Source organism: Onychomys torridus, chromosome 3, assembly GCF_903995425.1.
Source record: "Onychomys torridus chromosome 3, mOncTor1.1, whole genome shotgun sequence".
In the NCBI taxonomy this organism is placed as follows: Eukaryota; Metazoa; Chordata; class Mammalia; order Rodentia; family Cricetidae; genus Onychomys; species Onychomys torridus.
The window spans coordinates 29,929,771-29,950,678 of NC_050445.1; the positions used below are offsets into that span (position 1 = coordinate 29,929,771).

At 44.8% G+C, this 20,908-nt stretch overlaps 1 protein-coding gene across 1 annotated transcript in view; it reads right to left on the reverse strand.

Moving 5' to 3' along the window:
* Positions 1-20,908, reverse strand: part of Tmem178b (transmembrane protein 178B) — a 386,876-nt gene that overhangs the window by 36,286 nt on the left and 329,682 nt on the right. Inside the window, exon 3 of the mRNA XM_036180393.1 lies at positions 1,692-1,829. Coding sequence (XP_036036286.1) covers positions 1,692-1,829 — 138 coding nt within the window. The remainder of the gene's footprint in view (positions 1-1,691; positions 1,830-20,908) is intronic.

The following is a 20,908-nucleotide window of genomic DNA, read 5'->3' on the forward strand; positions in this document are numbered from 1 at the left end:
ATACAACCTCACTAAAATGGGATACAGCCTCACTCAAATAGGATACAGTCTCACTAAAATAGGTACAGCCTCGCTCAAATAGGATACAGCCTCACTAAAATAGGATACAGCCTCACTAAAATAGGATACAGCCTCACTAAAATAGGATACAGTCTCACTAAAATAGGTACAGCCTCACTAAAATAGGATACAGCCTCACAACTAACAGAATGCAGCTTCACTATTAACAAGGTACAGCTGCCCTACAAACAGGCTCCAGCCTCACTACAAAAAGGATACAGATGCTTTGCTTTTTACCTTTTTTTATATTTTGAAGGGCCACATGAAAGGTGAATTACAAAGGAGAGACAAAGGGACTCTACTGGTAAAATACAGTGTGAGAACCATCAGCGGATCTGAGTCCCTATTTTAATGAAGAAACGGGAAGCCCACAGAACTCAAGTCTGTGTTGGGGGATGATGACATCTATATAGAATCTCTACCACAGAGCCGCCATGCCCCTCTCACTCTCTGAACCTCTGCCTTAACCACAGGGGTGGGCCCCAGGGGTGGCAGCTCTGGCAATGGGGACATCCTGACTCTGATGACATGTGAGTCCCCTAAGTATCAGGTCAATGGGAAGCCTGCCTTTGTGTTTGACACAGAGTAGCTATGCTTCAAGGAACAGAGCAAAACTTGAGGGCCCAAGTCCTTCCTGCAAAGCCCTCCTCCTCTTCCTCCCCTAAACCAGAGCCTTTTGTGCCCCAGATGTCTCTCTGTACACAGAGAGGGACAAGCTTCCCCATTCCCCAGCTTGGCCTGTAGATAAAGAGTCCCACAGCCCACTCCATCTTTCTCTCCTCAGCCCAGAAACTGGCACAAAAGAGACCGGTCAAGCCCCTGCATGATGCCCAAAGCCATACTGACATCTGCTTCCGTGTGTGGGACTAGTTTTTTCTTCCTCCCACAAACATTTCTAATTCTGTCTGTCCACACTCATTCCCTTCCTCCAGACAACACACAACTCACCCATCCACCTGTTCCAGGCAGTCCAAAGCTTGAGCTCTAGCCTGAGCCCCAATCCAGAAGACTCCAAAAGGAAAGGAAGATGCCAAAGTAGATGGTGAGAAAACTTTTATTTTGCTTGGACCAGAACCTCTTCCCTCATAACTACGCAGCTCTATGTCCAGAGTCTGCTAACAGCCACTGGGCTGGCTCAGTGGCCATGACAGTAGTAAGAAAAGGGGACAGAAATGGGGGGAATCTAGTCTTGTGCCGCCACTGCCTTTGTTAAACCATAAATCGAGGATGAGCAGGGACCTTTGGAGAAGAAACGCCTCCTTCCCGGGTCTACCACTAAAATACAGGGCAAGGGAGTGTAAAGTGCCCAGGATCTCCTGGTTTCCTGCTTCCAAGTCTGAGGTCTCCAACAGCTGTCATGTGAGTTCATAGCCACAGTGTCTCCCTTCCATCTAAGCACTGAGGTCCCCAAGGCTCTCGACACTGAGGACTGTGTCTCATTTCCCTTTGCATCACTAACAGCTAGTATAGCGGTCCACAGGTGACAGGAACAGACTGGTGATGAACCAACAGATGAGGGAGCAGACAGCCCTGTGTTGGCCACACCCCTCTGGGCTATCCTCTTACCACGTCTCCACAGTTAGCAGGGTGTTCCCAGTCTCCCCCTCCCCATCAGCAGCTTTTAGCCTTACCTCCCATGAGGAAGAGAAGCCCTGCCACATACTGCATAAGGCCTCGGTCCCAGCAGCAGCCCAGCACACCGATGATCCAGCCGAAGAGGATGATGGCCACTGCCATACCCATGAAGCCAGCTGTCATTCTACGAAGGTCTATGAGGAAGCAGGAGGGAAGCAGTTAGCATTAGAACCTGTGAGAGGACAGGGTCAGGTATACCTTAGCCCTGGGGCAGGGGGAAGAGGGTGGGGGCACTTCAAGCACAGGCAGACTACCCACTCAGACTCCTACACAGGAGAGCCACTGATGGTGACTGTTTTCTGTGCAACATGCTGTGACAGCTGGATTCCTAAGCACAGGCCAAGCACATGATCCCCTGTGGCTCACCTCCTCTGTGCTAGGCAAGTGCTGCCCTTCCTGGGAATCTAGCTCAGCCTTCATTCACAGCTGCTGTCTTTTGGCCTGGATGGAGAATGGAGCCATTTGCTAACAGGAACACCATAAGTGGAAGAAAGGGCACAGATCCACATAGTTGTGACTAACCACTGCATTCGTCAGCCTTTTAGAGAAACGAGAGCAGGGAGGTGGGCTGCCGGAGCAGAGCAGGGTCTCTGCACTCAGGCTGCCTCTACTAGACCCTCTCTCCTTTAACCCAGGGTCTGCTGGACTGTGGGAGGAGTCACGTGTGAAAATCTGGTTGGGGTTGGGGGAGCAGGGGTTGGTCCTCTGCTCCATCCCAAACTGGCTCTTAGGGCTTAGTTTTGCCTGCATCCTTGGAAACAGAGGGAGAGTCATGTCTTCGTCCCTGAGTCTGAGCGCTTGGAGCAGCCCCTTCTTTGCATTTGCCTCTATCCTCCCAGTCTCTTGGGTCGGCCCCAGCTTCAGGGTGAGGGCCATGCGCGCTCGACACCTCCATGACCTACCAGACAACTAGGAATGACTTGGTGAGGAAGGAGATTGCTGGAGAGATGCTGTCTACAGCAGAAGGGAGACGGCAGAGCTGGTCCATGTCTCTGCTGGCTATTTAGCATCTTGCCCAGCTCAGCTTTTTTGCTGGTTCCTTCCCTCCTGTGGCCAGATGTGCCCAGAACTACTGTTGCATGGTCCCTTTACATGATGGCTCCAATCTGGACATGTTCCCCAAATGTTTTCCTTCTCTTACTCTCTTTTTTAAAAGTTGCCTTTTTACTTCCTCCTGGGGAGCACCTCACCCCAATATATTGGTCATTCCTTCTTGAGTCTGCCTGCCCTCTCTCATGCCTCCCTGCATTTAAGCCAGTGACACCAGCCCCAACTAGCTAACAGGGCACTAAGCAAGAGCAACGCCATTTTTATTTGGCCTCTGCCCCAAGTTCTGACTCCTCTGCAGCATCACAGAGCATCCTAGAGGACCTCAGAGATATTCTGTTCTCTCAAAGGAAGGGCAAAATGTCAGAGTGATGGAGAGGGTGCCTGCCTGGAATTAGGTACCTCACATGCACTGCTACTCCAACCCCAACTATTTCTTTCCTTTTTCTTCCTTCCTTCCTTCCTTCCTTCCTTCCTTCCTTCCTTCCTTCCTTCCTTTCTTTCTTGTTTTTTGGGTTGATTTTTTTTGTTGTTTGTTTGTTTGTTTGTTTGTTTGTTTTTTGACACAGGGTTTCTCTGAGTAGCTTTGTGCCTTTCCTGGAACTCACTTTGTAGGCCAGGCTGGCCTCGAACTCTGCCTCCCAAGTACTGGGATTAAAGTCATGTGCCACCATCGCCCAGCTTTCCTGAACTATTTCTTCTAGAGAAGGTGTCTGCCTGGAATCAAGGTACCTCACATGTACTACTACCCCATCTATCTCTTCTAGTACCAGAGGAACAAAAGCAACAGGTTTTCTGTGGGCCTGGGGATCTGTGCAACTCATCAAGAGGCCACCCATCCATCCTCTACCTCTCTTACATTCTATCCACTCCTACCCTTCCCAGAGTCATACTCCACACAAAAGAATGGACTTCTGCCTCTAACTGGACACAATTTGAGTTAAGATCCCTCAGTTGAGGGATATGGTCTCTTTGTTCTGACAAGGAAAGTCAGACATTGTCAGCCCTAGCCAATAGAGTCTGGTTACTGAATGGGAGCACAAACACAGAGGGAAAACAGTGGCTGGCCTCCCATCTGGGAAGGAGGATCCTGCAACCCATGTACAGTTCCCGGTCCCAGAGGCAGAGGATCCTGAAAGGGGCAGCTGAGCAGACACCTGCCCTATCTGGTTTTCCTTTGCCTTCCTAAGCACCTAGCAGGCCTGCCCAGCCAGGTGGAAATAACACTCTGTATTCACTTCTGTGAGTTGCCAAGGAAGCTTCATTATCACATAGCACTGTGCAGATTGCTCAGCCTGCCGAATGAGTCAGGCGAAGCTTTGTTGAAAGAGTCACGTGCTGATAACACTCACACATGAGCCGAGCCTCCTGCACAGCCAGCCCTAGCCAGAAAGGAAGGATTAGCCCTGCCCATGGGCCGGTCCAGTTCCTACGGTGGGTCCTTTCATTCCCACCAGCACAGCCACACTCACTGCCACCAGCCCTGACTGGGATCCCTTCTTTCCTCACAAGGGCCAGCTGCCTTGTCAGTGGAGAAAGTTCCCAAGTGGATATGGGAGGCCATGTGGATTGATTCCTAGGAACAGGATAATCTGTGATTAATACTTTACCCTCTGCTTTCTTGAAAGGCAAATGGGAAGGGAATAAGTCCAGCTCTCTCACTGGGAAGTTTAGTACCTTAAACAGAAGGCACTTAAAGTCAGGACCCTTTCCTGGCCTCTTCCCCTCTTCATCCCATGTCCCCTGTGACCCCAGTAAGCTTATTTGGCCTCTCTTCTGGAGGCCAAATTCTCACTTGACTTTAACGCCTGGAAGTCCTACATCGTTCCCAGGCTCTCTAGACCCTTGGGAGCAAAGACATTACCTAAGGGACTGAGTGGATAGTGGATCACGTCAAGTGAGCCCACACTGGCCAGAGATGGACCTGTGGGTTTGTGAGGTAGGAAATCTAAAGAGAATGCCAACCATAAAAAATAGGAGGTGACATTTATTGATGAATGAGAACAACGTGTTTTATTTAGAAGAAAATATGAGGGAGCAGAAAAGCAGGAAAATGGAGGAAATAATGTTCTTCCAAGTTCTGAGCAGACCCTGGTCATCTAGGTCTCGGGTGAGGGAGGGCAATTGCCTCCTCTCTCTCATCTTAGGTAAACTTCTGTGCCTCCCACAGGGTATTGTTGACTGAGGTAAAGGGTTGTTCTAAGTTGTTGATGCGGAAATGGGATGGAAAACAGAGATCCTGACTGCATTTTCATTGATCCAGGGAAGATTTTCACATCATCCTTGAGTCTGACTCTGTCCAACCTCTGCATGAACAGCTGGTTCTTTTCTCCTTGGGAAGTTAACCGAGTTATCTATGTAGTAGCTCAGGCAAGCTACTATACTAGGTCAGAAGGCATGCAGGACAACAAATATTCCAATTTTACAGATGAGAAAAAGGCAAGCTCCAAAGACAAATAATAAGTTATCGACAGTCTCAAAGCTAGTGGACTGCAAATAGAGTTAACAACGGCGTTATTGAGTTGTGTGAGAGAATGGGATAAATAAAAGAATTAAAATTGATGTGAACAAATGCACTTGGCATTTTTTTTCTTCCAAAGTCAAGCCAGAACTATAGCTGAGAGACAGGGAACAAAGGAAAGAGGAGACAGGAAGAGCGGGAGCAGCGAGACTGGTGGGCGGCAGAAACGGCTAGGCTGAATCCAAAGGCAGGATCAGGGAGACCCGTCTGTAGAATCCCCCACAGGCTCCTGAATTCATCCACACAGAGAAGGGGGCGGCAGGTATTGCGAGGGAGTTATTTGAAAAGGGATTAGCGTCTCAGATCCTCTGACTACTCCACACCACCGAGGGGCACCCACTTCTCCTAAGTTCCAGGACACTGAATAAAGAAAACACTTAGGGATGGGGTAAGGCACAAGCCCCACCAAGGATTGGCTAGCACAGGTGAGGGCAGGGTTCTTCCACACTGAAGTTCACGACCACCCCCTGCTGGGTGACTATTGGATGTGATGTGAAATCTTACTATTCACACACACACACACACACACACACACACACACACACACACACACACACACACTGAGCCCTCTTCTCTTTGGTTTCCAGAAGATGGTTGTGAGACCCACCCCAGCCTAGGCTGGGTGAGTGAGGTTGCTCCTGGACCATGAACAGCCCATTGCATGGTGGGACTCTGAAAGCAAAGGTTCTGCCTGAGAGACTAAGTGTATGGTGGGTTCCAAGTCCCAAGTGGACTTCGGGTACCCTCACTGACTCAGTAGTTCTCACAACTCTTTAGCATTCCACTCTGAAACATGGGTGGGTAAAGGCTCTTGCTCTCGAGTCTGAACCTGAGTGTGATCCCTGGGACCTGCATGGTGGAAGGAGAGAACCAACTCCCTCACGTTGTTCTCTGATTCCTGCCACACATGACATAGTACGTGCATGCCTACACTCAGGCACTCACCTCAGACACATGTACACACTAAATAAACGTAAAAAAAAAATTAAATGAGCAGACAACCAACTGAGAGAATCCTACAGCTGGGTGGAGTGGACAAACTGGGGTAAGCAAAGTGTATAAGGGGAAGAAAAACAATGTATGAGTATTAACATCCACAGAGAGACAAGTGCTGAAAGACATTGCTCCCATAAAGTAAAAACTGAATACTTTAAAAACAAAACAAACAAACAAAAACACTGGCTGGAGAGCCAAACGTGAAATAGAATGACAGAATGAAAAAAATCAAGGAAATTTACAAATATTCCAACTTCAGTATGAATTATCTTATTGTGCCCCAAAAGATTTAAGGGGTCTTGAAAAATACCCACACTCCAAGAGCTTGAAATGACAACATGAGCCTGGCTGCTTCTTGGGAGGCCGAGGCAGGAGGAGCTGAAGTTTGAAGCCAGGCTGGACTATAGAGCAAGTTCAAGGCCAGCCAGACAGCTGAGTGCTGCCTTGTCTCAAAACAGAGACTATAAAATGGGCTGGGGCCCTAAGCAGCGGTAGAGTGCTACCCACCCTGAGGTCCCATCTGTGAGGAGTGAGAGAGAAGGAGCAAAGTCGGGGAGAGAGAACAAGAAAAGAAAAAGAGAAGAAATAAACAGCAAACAAATCAGTGGATCATTGGATGGATGGGGCAAGAAAGGGAAATGTGACAATGCCTAGCTTTAATTCACACACAGAATCTGGTCCATGGAGCCCTGGGGAGGGCTATCACATTCCCGTGTCAACATAGAGGGCTGAGAGTGTATTGTTGGTTGTTCAACAATTTCTCATGCTTTCTGTTTGCAGTTGAGTTAGTGCACTGTCACTTTGGGGTCATGCAGATGACGTCACAGTGCTTCTCTGACCTACCTGCCACCATATCTCTGTAAATGATGATACATGTCCTAAACAACAGAATGATGCAAAAGTGAAAAAAGAGAAATCTTTCTGTAAAAAATAAAATAAAAAATAAATCATAAATGTACTTAAACAATAAATAAATCATAAATGTATTTAAATATAAATAAATCATAAATGTATTTTTAAAAGAATGAAGGACTAGCTATGGTTTTCCTTAGACCCACAGTAATATCTTGTAATCAAGAATTTACACAGTTTGTATTTCGTTCTCCATCAAAACTCTCATGAACTGTGTTGGGTTTGAGGATGTCATCTGTGTTTCATGACCCTCACATTCAGTGTTCTAATATTTGAAATAAAGGTGCATTCTAAACTCCTGAATGTTGTCCAGCAAGGTGGGAAGGAGTCGGGGGACTGACCATAAAGCAGGGTGAAGGAAGAAAGGCAAGGAGAACCATTAAATACAGCTAGGAAAAAAAAAAGCAGTTCTCCTCGGGACTTATTTTCATTTTATCTTGAAGTTTGCACTCCAATTAACATTTAAATTGAAAGGAATTGCTCACAACTCTGCACAGGGAACTAGACTACTTACATTAAGTCAACACCAATTGGGGGGGAGTGTCACTACCAGGGTGTTTGTATCCTGCTTCTGCTATGAAGATCTTGTACAGAAAAATGATCATGATTGGAACATTTCTTTTCTTTTTTTTTTCCTCTTGAAACAACAAAAACAACTGAAAATGGTAAGGGTAAGCTCGGATTAGACCTTGTTACCTAGGTAAAGGCTGGATACATTTGGGAAAGGGAGCACACTGTACTAATGGCTGCAATTGTAAAGGAAAGAAAGAGTCAGGAGGACTGCCTTGCCCCTGGAAGCTCCCACTTCTGTATGGCAGAAGCAGGCAGCCCTGGTTACAAAGGTGCCACCCTGGGAGCAGAATAATCACTCACAAATGAACCAGGTCATGGGCATTACAGGCTGAACAAAGTGCTGGGGACAGAGGCCCAGTGTCTCTGTACTGAGAGGTCAGTCAGTATGGGAGAAGGAGAGAGGGAGGAGGGAGAGAGAATACAAATGAGATGGAATTGGCAATGAACTTCCTACCTACAGGGTCAACTCAGGACAGGCTAATTCAGAGGACAGGGAGCATTTGGACCAGTCATTATCCTCAAAGGAAGTGATGTTGGAGTGGAGATGTGGGGACACATGAACAGATTCTGGGAACTGGGGCACTTCTCTTCAATGTCTCACTCTTCTACGCTTTGGCCCTGGAAACATAGACAAATTAGCCAGTCTCTCGTGATCTCCATTCATGCATATGGTGAGCGGAGGTTAGGCTAGCATTGACGTCCAAGAGTTATCGGGAAGTCTCCCTGAGCTACAGGTACAAACCCCATGAGGGACACAGGAGTATACCAGGGAGTGAAAGTCACCCCAGTTGAAGCAACTGTTCTCCACACACTGCACCCCCTGCATTCGCCACCCTTGCACACAGAAGGAATGGCGCTGTATGCTGGTGCGTGCTTCTCATTAAAGATTTGTAACTCAGAGGGAGCACCTGGAATCTGTTCCTTTGCTTTTCAGATGCTGGAGAGGCTAAGGCCAAGGAATTATTTATTAATATGGAGATGCACACACCCCGGAGTGTTGCTGCTCTCTATCCTCCAAGGACCCAAACAGCTGGAGGCTACAGCAGCTAATAGCAGAGGTGCTGGTGGCCATCCAGGCTCTTTCAACCCTGGGTTCTCACAGTGAGCACTTCAGGCATGTAGGAGGAAGAGATATGGGGCAGAATATGACGATGTGTTGGGAGGGATTTGGTGATTTAGGTAAGAAAAACAGGAACAGCTTTTCCTCTGACTCACGTAATGCAAGATGGTCCAGTATTACAGTGTAGTTAGATTTAAGGAATTATTTTAGTGAAAACAAATGAATACCTAGGTTTCCACGAGGAGTAGCAGATATGGGGTTTTGATCTCTAAAATGCTGCTCAGACGGCCCTCTGCCTTGTCCTCTGCCCCATCCTTCTCCAAGGCCTCTATACTCCAGCTGTTCAAAGTGCAGTTCTTTTCTCTCCTTTCCTTCTGAACAGCAGAGGGTCCACTAGCATCCCAGCTTCCTGGATACTCTGACAAGCTCACATCCTCTTTGAAGACCTCCCGAGAATGTGTGTGTGAGTGTGAGTGTGTGTGTGAGTGTGAGTGTGTGTGTGAGTGTGAGTGTGTGAGTGTGAGTGTGTGAGTGTGAGTGTGTGTGAGTGTGTGAGTGTGTGTGAGTGTGAGTGTGTGTGAGTGTGTGAGTGTGTGTGTGTGTGTGTGTGTGTGTGTGTGTCTGGTGGCTTATATTATGGCACTAGCAGACCTCACAAGCAGAACCCAGAACTGCACTTGGCTGATCTCACTGCCCTCGCTTCCTGTAGTTACTTGTTTACACCTCTCTCCCTTCGGTAAATTCAAGCTGGTTCAGGGTTGCATTGGTGTTTGATTTATTCTGTCTTCCTAGTCTCTAGCTCATGGCCTGACATAAGCAGGTGTTCAACAAATATTTGCTAACTGTGATCACCATCCAACCCTGTAATAATGATCAAAGCCGTGTGTGTGTGTGTGTGTGTGTGTGTGTGTGTGTGTGTGTGTGTGTAATAACACGGAGGTGAGGAGAAAATACCTTCACAATCTAATCTGCTTCAGTGACTGAAATACCATTGTGACTTGAACTCAGCTTTTCTCTTCCCTAATTTTAGGTGTTTGTAGTTGTTGATTTGTCTGGTTTTTTTGTTTGTTTGTTTTGTTTTTTTTTAAGCCAGCATTAACTGTTACCTAAACAACTCAACATCATTGCTCACTGCATACAAAAGAAACATCAACATGCGTTTGGGTTTCAGATGGTCTGAAGAATGGGGGACACAGGACAAGTGCTCCCCCTCAGATTATGAATAAAGCAGACCCCTCTGTATTGCCCATCCCCATGAGTCAGGACCAGCCTGTGGGAGGATGCAGTTGCTGTAGAAACAGGAGGCAGTTTCTGGGTCAGAAGACAAGGTTTGAAGCCTTCTACTCCTCAATCCTACCTCCAGATTAAGGAGCTGCAACAAATAGGGATATTAAGCCACGCTGCCATATACAAATCATATCAATTGTCAAAACAATGGAAGGCAAATTATGAAATTTGTACTTGCCTGATGAAAGCTAAGTCAGCAGCCAAAGCAAGTACAGGGGGAAGTGAAAGGAAAGATAATTCGGAACTAAGGAGAATCATCCCAACCCCCCAAACCCAAAACCTTGGGGCTGCAGTAATGGTCCCTTGCTGCCGCCGCCGCCGCCATGGCTGTCAGCCAACAGCAGAAAAGCAAGAAGGGATTGACTGAAGGAGATTGTAGCTCAGCTACCCTGACACCTGGGTGGAGCTGGCAACCTGCTCTTCTGCCCAAGAGAAGAGCCCATTTCTCCTTCCCTCTGCCACAAGTCCCTGACAGCTGCTAGGAGTGTAAGGTACAGCAGCGTGCTGCTTGACAAGAACATGACCCCAGAGAGACACCACAAAGCAATTAGAAGATGAGAGCATCAGAACACATGGGTACCTTAGAAGTGAGCCAATGCCTGGGAACTAGCTAAGTGAGCTTTGCATAACACAGGGAAAGGGAAGGTTAAATAGGAATCAACACTGGCTGTTTGCTCTGTCCAGGTGGATGTTGGGGAATATGCTTAGGATGGGCCAGTTCAACTTCAGTTGTCCTGTAAGGCAGATGCGATGTTTCTCCAATTTAGAAAGTGGAACATGGGGACTTCAGCTGACCAAGGTTGTACAGCCAGCAAGAGTCATCTCTGGGAAAGGGTCCCACTCTGGCCATTCTTTTGTCATTCTCCAGTGCTTCTCATACCCTGGGCTATTTCAAAGCCCAGAATTGAACTTAACATTCAGTAAAAGATGATGGAATATATTCCTTTATCAAAACAATTCTGTGAAAAATGACATGAAAAACAAGCAAAAAGCAATGCACAAGCCTATGTATTTCTATATTGCATTCATATATGTGTGTATGTATGTGTATATGTATATGCACCTACCCACATACAACCAAAGGTTAATAAGGAGCCTTTGTGGGTTGTGGGTATGTGTTGGAGGGCTGCCTTTGCTACAATAGGAGTGCAATACTTTAAGAATCAGATTTTGAGCTCCTTAAGAGATAAGAGCTTTATTGACTTTTCATAGTTCTAAGCACAAATGATGAGTCAACCTGGTAGGATGGGCACAGTGGTAAAAGATAGTGGTTATTGGCCTTCAAATTCCTTCTTAATAATACCTAGAATCTACATTCTGGTTCCACACATATTGGTTAGAATGCACTGTGCAGATCCGAACCATACTGTCTCAGTTCTGAGATGTCAGAGGAGAGGACGTTAGAGGAAAACTCGCTCTGCATCCAAAACTGCAATGTCCTAGACAACAGGTTGTGGGACAGTTGCACACTGTGTGAAGATACATTGCTGTGTTTGGTTTGCTGAACAGGTGAATGGCCAACAGCAAGGCAGGAAGAAGTTAAGCAGGACTTCTGGGGACAGAGAGGACTCTGGGAAGAAGAGAGGTGGGGAGATACCAGTGAGACTCTAAAGAAGTTGGACACACAGTACAAAATAAAGGTAACTGAGCCCGTGGCAGAAAGTAGATTAATAGAAACAGGATAATTTGAGTTATAAGAGCTAGTTGGGGACAAGCCTAAGTTAAAGCCAAACTTTCATAATTAATAATAAGTCTCCTTGTCATTATTGGCAGGCTAGCGATCCAAAGATAGTCCAACAAGAAAGCTTGCTACAATGGCATCCATAAGCCATATGTGAAGCTGAGCCCTTGACATTTTTATTGAGTACTTGAGTTGAAACATGCATAAGTGTGGGATGTGTATCATAGTTGGATGTTACAGGCTCAGCAGAAATTTCTGTAAAACATTCCTTAACAATTGTTTATATTGATTACATGTTGCTATGACATTTTGGACAGATTGGATTAAGCCATATTAAAAAAAATTGATTATACCTGTTTCTATTTATGTCTTTGATATGAGTAATAGAACATCTAAAATTGTGTGTGTTAACTGTGCTACGCTTCTATAGGGCTGTAGTGTTTTGGGGACAGGTGTAAGAACTTGTGTAGATCTTGCTACGCAAGGTACTCCAACCTAGCTCTGAGTCCTGTTGTGTACTCCATCTTCAGTGCACAAATAACGAGAGACTAGGAAACTGGGAAAGGAGGCTGGGGGATGAAGGCATTTTAGAAGAGAGTCATAGGGAACTGTGCATTTCCATTTCCTTCCATGGGGGCATCTCCACTCTTACTTACCAAGATCAAGAACCTTGAGAGAACATCACTGGGGTGATCCAGAGTTTACAGGACATGAGGTGATATTTACTGGTAGCCTCAAAAACTAAGTAAATGGTTGTCTGGAGCTTCCTGGAGCAACAAAGTTAGACAGAGCTACACATGTGGAGTTTTGAAGGGAAAAGATCTCTGCTTTCTCAACAGGTCAAGCATAAGGGAGTGAAATCAAACAATCCTGAAAAGGTTCTGCCCTGGTACTTTGCCTGTTTTACATGACTCCACCAGAGAGTATAGTACCAAAATTGGGAGTTGAGGAGGAAGTGGAACCAGATCACCTAGACAATGGCCTGTTCATCTCAGGAGATAATGGTGCATTGTCAATCCCTACAAAGCATTCCCAGGGAAATTACAAATTTGTTCTGTGAGAGACAGAGTCAGTATTTGAAACCTGCTACATGAAAAGCACCAACATTGAGCATGAGAGCGCTGAGTACATTAGACCTCTTTGGCATATCACCTGCCTGCCTTTTTCCAAGTCCAGCCCTGAAGGAACCAGAACAGGTAGCAGGTAGAATTTAAAAAGAAAGAAACTGAACCCATCTCTCTTTCTACAGGCAGGTTTCTCATGCATGCCAAGGTTTAGCTGGGAAAGAGAGAAGACAATTTAAGACTCAGGGTTCAGCTGGGCAGTGATGGTGTACATCTTTAATCCCAGCACTTGGGAGGCAGAGGCAGGCATATCTCTGTGAGTTTGAGGCCAGCCTGGTCTACAGAGCAAGTTCCAGGACAGCCAAGGCTACACAGAAAGACCCTGTCTCAAAACACACACACACACACACACACACACACACACACACACACACACACACATAAATAAATAAATAAATAAATAAATAAATAAATAAATAAATAAATAAATAACAGAGAGAAAGACAGACAGACAGACTGACTGACTACCTGACTCAGGGTTCAAGTTATAATAGTTCTCAGATTTTGTTAACTACAAATAAAACAAAAGAATAAAATACCTAACAAGCTATCCAACACTCATTGAGATCTCCCATATGTGTTATCTATGAATGGACATAGAATATGACATAGAACAGGTTTAAAAGGTTATAGCAAGAAAAACAAAACTGTATAGTCTTTCCTAAATGAGTTATGGATAACTTTGTCCAAGCCAAACCTGAAGTCAGAATGAACATAGGCAATGATACAATTAGCATTTCATATGCTAAGCTTATCCTTAGCACTTCATATATACTTTATCATACAGAATCCCTTCTCCCTTTTTATTGATGGGATTGAAGGAACTTGGGGTCAAGTCAGCTGCTTGAAAGTAGTAGGCTGAGTAGAGCATTCTGCCCTGACTCTGAGGCTCTTGCTTCTCATCACTGGGTTCAACAGCCTGTGAGAGTCATGGATCAAGTGAGATCTTTGAAAGCCCTTTGTAAACTGTAAAGTGCTACCACAAATGTCTTTCATCACTTATGTTCACTGCAAGCTCCAATTCAGAACACAAATATAATGGACCCTGCAGCTACCATCAGTATCATCCAAAGTGTATTTAACAGCCCCAGGGTGTACTAGTCTTCCCAAACAACATGGGAAATACAAAGCTTTTTTGTTTCTGTCCTGAAAAAGCTTTTAAGTTATGCCATGCCAATAAATTTGGTTTTCTAATTTCCAAGTATGCTAGTGAAAGGGCCTTAAAGAATATACACTTATGCCTATCTTCATATAAGCAAAGATATTTCCTGAAGTTCATGTGTATGGGGTGATAGGAGCAGGCACTGTGGCACTTTTAGAGCAGAAAGGACCATGGGATATGGTGTGGGCAGTTGCCACCCTGGGGACCAGTGATGGCTTCTGCTTCTTTTGGTTAGTTATAGCACCTTAGAGAAGTCACTTAAGCTTTGCATTTGTGTGTGTGCTTTATGCAGTGAACCTCCTGCCTGGCAGTCCTGGAGTAGACTAGATAACTTTGTTCCTCTGGTTGTAATTCTCAATGCCACTTTGCAGTATGCCAGCCTGTCTTTATCCCAAGAGGCAGAGCAAAAATTGAAAATTAAGAGCCTGTTATTAAAGTACTAATAAGACATCATGGAGCCAATTTTTAAGAATGCTAAGATATCATAAATCTAATAAATGATAACAAGGCTTGCACATCCCACACAACTGGGAGAAACTGTGTACATGAGAGCAGAGTCTGCTCTTCTTCCTTCCCAGCCACAGTTCCTCCTGCTCACTATGGACCCCTCTCTGCTAGTAACCAGTAGTGAGTGAGAGACTTGGGGGACATCTCTTCCCCCATGCCTTCTCTGTAGTTCTACTGACTTATTGTGGGGACACTTGACATTTTATTTTCAGTAAAGGATTTCATAAGGCCATTTTCATATAAGTACCTCATGTACTCTAGCCATGTTCCTATTATACTGCCCCTCTCCTTCCTTACCCCTCCCACGTCCCTTTGTTCTTCTCCATAGTTGGCATCTACTTTTATGTCATTTATGGTTTTGTGTATTTATATAAAATCTAGGATCCCCAAATGAAAGAACATGAGATAGTTGCTTGAGTTTCATTTAATTCTCTCAATACGGTAGTCTCCCTTTGTTTCCATTTTCTTGCAAATGACATAATTTCATTCTTTATAGATTGATAAAAGCTATTATGTATATATAACAGTTTATTATTTTTAATTACATGCATGCATGGTTGTGTGTCAGCAGGGAACAAGTGCTAAGGAGAAAAATAAAACACGTAATTGGCAGAATTTACATTCCTACCAGAAACATATGAGGAGGGTTCCCTTTTGTCTGCATCCAGGCCAGTGTTTACTAGTTGTTTCTTTTTTTAATGATTGTCATTGCTACTGGGGTAAGATAGATTCTCAATGAAGTTTTAATTTGCATTTCTTTGATGGCTAGTGAAGGGATATCATCTTATGAGAACTGCTGGTTCATTTCATTGGCTCATTTATTGAACTTTTTATGGACTGATTTATTTCTTGGTATTTAATTTTTGAGTGTTTTAAATATTCTAGATATTAATCCTCTTTCGTATGTGAGGTTGGCAAAGATTTTCTCCCATTTATTAGGCTGTCTTTTCCCTATATTGTATGCTTTACAGAAGACATTAATGTATTAATCCACTCCATGTCTAATGATCAAGTAATGGATATGTGTAAGAAATAAATCTATGGACGAAAAACGTCCCTGGCTCCATGAAATTCACCTTCCAGGTAGAGAGGCAAAGTAAACACACACCCACATACATATATATGCATGTATGTTAGGAAGGGACAATTCAATGGATGAAAATGAAGCAGATCAGTGGAACAAGGTATAGTGAAATGTAAGAGGATTATGGGCTCAGAACACTTTCTCTTAACTGTGACATTTGAACAGACACCCAAGGAAGGGAAGCATGTGGGTATATCCCAGGCAGAGGCAATCACTAGTGCAAAGGAAATGAGCAGAAATCTACATGTTCTCCACACACTGTGTAACGTTTTCACCTAATGACCAGTACACACACTGACTTAGAGCAGCATGATCAGGTTTGTGTTCTGTTACAAACAAGAAACTATTTGCTGTGACTGGCTATGCGCTCTTCTAGGAAATAAACATCCCTTCCAGTTTTCCGCTGCAGTGATTTGGGGAGAGAGTATGGAGACTTTTACTCGATTTAACTGCATTTGTGAGGAACTCACCTGGAACCAGGGGAAAGGGGCAGGATTGTATTCAGTCTGTAAAGATAATTACGGCTGCAAAGAGGAAGGCCAGCCTTGAAGGAAGGAGACAAGATGATTGTTTAGTGACCATGAGAAGCTACATTATAGCAGAGGACACAGATGAAAGGAGGTGACAAAGGGCATTCCAATGGAAACCACTGCAGGAGCGTGTCAAGATGGAGTTGGAAGGCCACCAAGAGAGAAGGGCTTATGCACGACTCCAGATGCTGCCTGGGAATATAGACTTCGTGTTCAAATCAATGTAGCCATCTAGAACAGATGTGCTCTGCAGAGAGGATGCTCATTCCTGCTCTTATTTCGTAGAACTTACTACTAGGTGTGTGCTCTCCTGCCGACCATATCAGTCACAAAATCTCTGCCATACAGCTCTGTTCTTCCTCCATTTCAGTAACACGTCTCTAGAAAGGGATTTTATCAGTTCTTCAGAACACTGCTTTAGAGATACCTAAGTCCACACCTCCCAAACTACAGCTTCTAAGGCCCTACTTTGGCAGTTTCTGAATTTGGACTGATACATAGAAAGCAGATGAATTGACAACATTTGATGACAATATAAGAAATAAAGGGGCAGGATAGCTACTGTTCTGGATATCTTTTGTATCGTGTGATAGAAAAAATGTGGACACCACAAAATGGCCTAAAGAGCTAAATAGAGAATTCACAAAACAAGAATAACAAATGGCTGAAAGGCATTTAAAGAAATGCTCAGCATCCTTAATCATCAGAGAAATGCAAATCAAAATGACTCTGAGATACCATCTTATACCTGGCTATGATCAAAAACACTAAAGACAGTCAATGTTGGAGAGGATGTGGAGCAAAGAGAACACTACTCCACTGTTGGTGGGAATGCAAACTTGTACAACCACTGTGGAAGTAAGTATGGCAGTTTCTCAGAAAATTGAGAATCGAACTACCTCAAGACTCAGCCATACCACTCTTGGGCATATACCCAAGGAATGCTCAACCATACCACAAAGATACATGCTCAACTATGTTCATAGCAGCATTATTTGTAATAGCCAGAACCTGGAAACAACCTAGATGCCCATCAACTGAAGAATGGATAAAGAAAATGTGGTACATATACACAGTGGAGTACTACACAGCAGAGAAAAAGAATGACAGCATGAAATTTGCAGGCAAATGGATGGAACTAGAAAATATCATCCTGAGTGAGGTAACCCAAACCCAGAAGGACAAACATGGTATGTACTCATTCGTAAGTGGATTTTAGATAGAAAGCAAAGAACAATCAGACTGCAACCCACAGAACCATGGAGGATATATATATATATGGCATGGAGGACCCTAGGATGACTGTTGCTTATAATAAGATTTGGTATTACTCAATTACTGAGCAACCCTCAATGAAACATTACACTATTAAGGACAATGAAATTCCTCATAGGGTTTCTGAGCACTGAGTGTACCCTGTGGCTGCAGCAGAAGCCCAACATAGCAGAAACCTATTGGGCCTTAGTGAAAAACTCTCCCCTTCCAATGCCAATGGGAATTGAAAGGGCAATAGGGCCAGCTTTGGCAAGCATTAACGTAAGCCTAGGAACTGCAGCCATGCGGTTGGATTCTCCATAAGGTAATGTATGGTAACTGCTTTTTCTTTCTTCTTCTTCTTCTTCTTCTTCTTCTTCTTCTTCTTCTTCTTCTTCTTTTTCCTTTTCATGGGAGGTTTATTGAGAGGAGGGAAGAGAAGGGGCAGGGAAGGGAATAGAGACTGGTACCTGGAGATGAGATTGAAGGAAGAGAAAGAGACGGGAGGTGTACAAGCCCCCCTTTTATAAGGAAAGATAGCAAATACCCAGGGGGTGCTCTTAGTGGCTGCAGCTGAGGATATATCCTGACAGGACCCTAAGGGCAGGCCAGTACAGATGCCCAAATGCCAACATTCCTCCCTTCTGTTTATTATAAAAAGGTGAGGAATTAGAAAGGGGTAGCAGGTGAGGCAGGGATGAGGGTGCTATGTTCTCGAGACTGCTTCATGCTGGTCTGGGGGACATCAATCATCTTTGGGGGAACTGAAAAATCTGGGGTCCTGGCCATGTCTTGGGGTAGCTAGCTGGACACGTCACTGTCCTGGCTCTGTGGAAACATCAGGCTGTTTGAGGTGGATCCAAGTTGACTCCCTGGACCTCACAAAAACAATCATCAGTGTTGGATGGAGAGACCCAAATATTCGTTAGATGGGAAAAAAGTAGGGCTGTCATTGGTGGGCCAAGCGCAGGGTCCCAGCATGTCTCAGACTAAATCTAAATCTCGGCACCAAATGTATTTTTAAACCATCAGAGAAGGAATCACACCATACAACAGGGCCCATGTGGGAGGTTTATTGAGGGGATGGGAGAGAAGGGGCAAAGAAGAGGCATAGAAGAGAGCAGAGACCAGTCCCTGGGAATAAGAGTGAAGGAAGAGAAAGAGAGGTAACTGTTTTTTCAAGTATGTTTGAGAACATGTCACCCAGACACCTAGGAGATTAAGGATAACACTGAAGATCACTGACCTCTACAGTAGCATGCCAGCTAAGCATTTTCATTCAAGCTGGGGCAGTACCTACTTCTCAGGAGTGGCTCTGTGCAACATTTTTTGGCCTCCTGAAATTCATTTAGCCCCCTTTGAAGATACCTTAAAATTTGTGAGTCTGAATGTAGCCATTGAGACCTTTAGTTCTGCTGCTTGTGAGCTGCCTGTTCTTCCTTTATGGTTCTTAGTTGTTCCTTTGCAGAGCTGCCAGTTTAAGTCATGCTGGGATCAAGAATAACGGGCCTTGGTGGTTTGTGTCCTGGAGTTGTGTCCATGCCAATGGACACCCACATGCTCCAGAAGAGAACTTGACATCACTGCTGCCATTGTTGCTGTTATAACAGTGAAAAACACCGCTACTACTGTTTCTGGGATTGCCATTTCATAACTGGTTACTACATCTAGCACAGTGGAGACCCTGGAAGCAAAAGCAGCTACCACAGTTAACTAATTGTTCATTCTATTGGGCATGACAAATTTAAATCAATAGCTATATACATTTCGATTGGCTTTGAAAATTATAAATTTACAAACTCAAGTTCCATTAGCACTAGGGATACCATCTTACAAGGACTCCAATTTGCAGTAAGGCTCATTAAGGAGGGAATGGCTCAGCTGCTTTTAGCCTACTGGCTATGGGTGGGTTAAGACTTCTGTTGATCTTTTCTGTGTCGAACACACAGATTGCAAGCCCAGCACCACTTAGAGATCTTTGGCAGCAGTTAACTCTGCAGCTCACACACAGTTTAGGCTGTATGATAGAGTATTCAGAGACGGGTAATGCCTGAGGGGGCGCTCACCAACCTAAGACAGAACGCCTGTGTGGCATGGACAGGTGTCTCCATGACGGGTAGGTGACCTGCTGATGTCCCACGCAACCTAAGTCAGAAGCTCATTTTTTTTTTTTTTTTTTTTTTTTTAGTAAAAGAGGGTGGGGGGACCTATAGGTCCCTGGCCCCCGTTTTGGGTAGCTGTTGCCTTGTTTGCTGACCTTGACCTTGATATCCTCCCTATGCTAATTCCCTGCAAGAATCCACCCTCCTGAATGCTTAAGGGAAGCTCCTTGTCTGTGTATCCAGCATAATTGGGCATTAACAGCTTAGATGCAAGATTGTAAAACACGGGGGGGGGGGGGATTTAGCTCAATGGTAGAGCACTTGCCTAGCAATTGCAAGGCCTGGGGTTCGATCCTTAGCTCAAAAAAAAAATCAGAAGCAAACTTCTGCCCTCTGGGGTTCTCCCATTGTGCTGTAAGCCTGTATTCAAGACCTCCTCCCTCCTTCAATAAACAGCATTCCAAAAAGAAGAAGAAGAAGAAGAAGAAGAAGAAGAAGAAGAAGAAGAAGAAGAGGAGGAGGAGGAGGAGGAGGAGGAGGAGGAGGGGATCAAGATCATGATGAGGAAACCCACAGAGACAGCTGACCAGTGCTAGTTGGAGCTCACTGACTCTGGACTGACAGCTCAGGAACCTGCATGGGACTGAACTAGGCCCACTGAATGTGGGTGACAGTTGTGTGGCTTGATCTGTTTGTGGGGTCCCTGGCAGCAGGACCAGGACTTATCCCAGGTGCATGAACTGGCTTTTTGGAGCCTATTCCCTGCGGTGGGATACCTTGCTCTGCCTTGATACAATGGGGAGGGGCTAGGCTCTCCTTCAACTTGGTATGCCAGACTTTGTTGACTACCATTGGAGGCCTTACCCACTCTGAGGTGTGGATGGGGATAGAGTGGGAGGGAGGTGAGGAGGCCGGAGAAGGGGAGGGAGGGGGAACTGGGGTTGGTATGTAAAATGAAAAAAAAAATTTAATAAATAAATATATTTAAATATAAAAAAAGTGGACACCATCAGCTAAGATACAGAAGAAGAGCCACAGAATGTTTTTAATCTTTCCTTATTTGGGAGATGTTTTGGAATAAAGGTGAAAGGACAAATATTGTGAGAAAAACATAAGATTATTCAGTTAATTAAGTACCTAGTACACAGATAGATAATTAGACACCTGCTCATTGTCATGTTGACTGTCAGGGTCACATGTATAGAGAAGCAATTAGTGCTTGCTTGATTCTGATTTGAGACTCAGGCAGTTGAACTAGTCTATTGCATGCTTGCTTCCTAAGGGCGGACACAGGTGTAAAGAGGAAGGCCAAGGGGAAAATATGAACGCAAACCAACCATATTAGTTACTTTCCTCATCACTGTGACCACAAT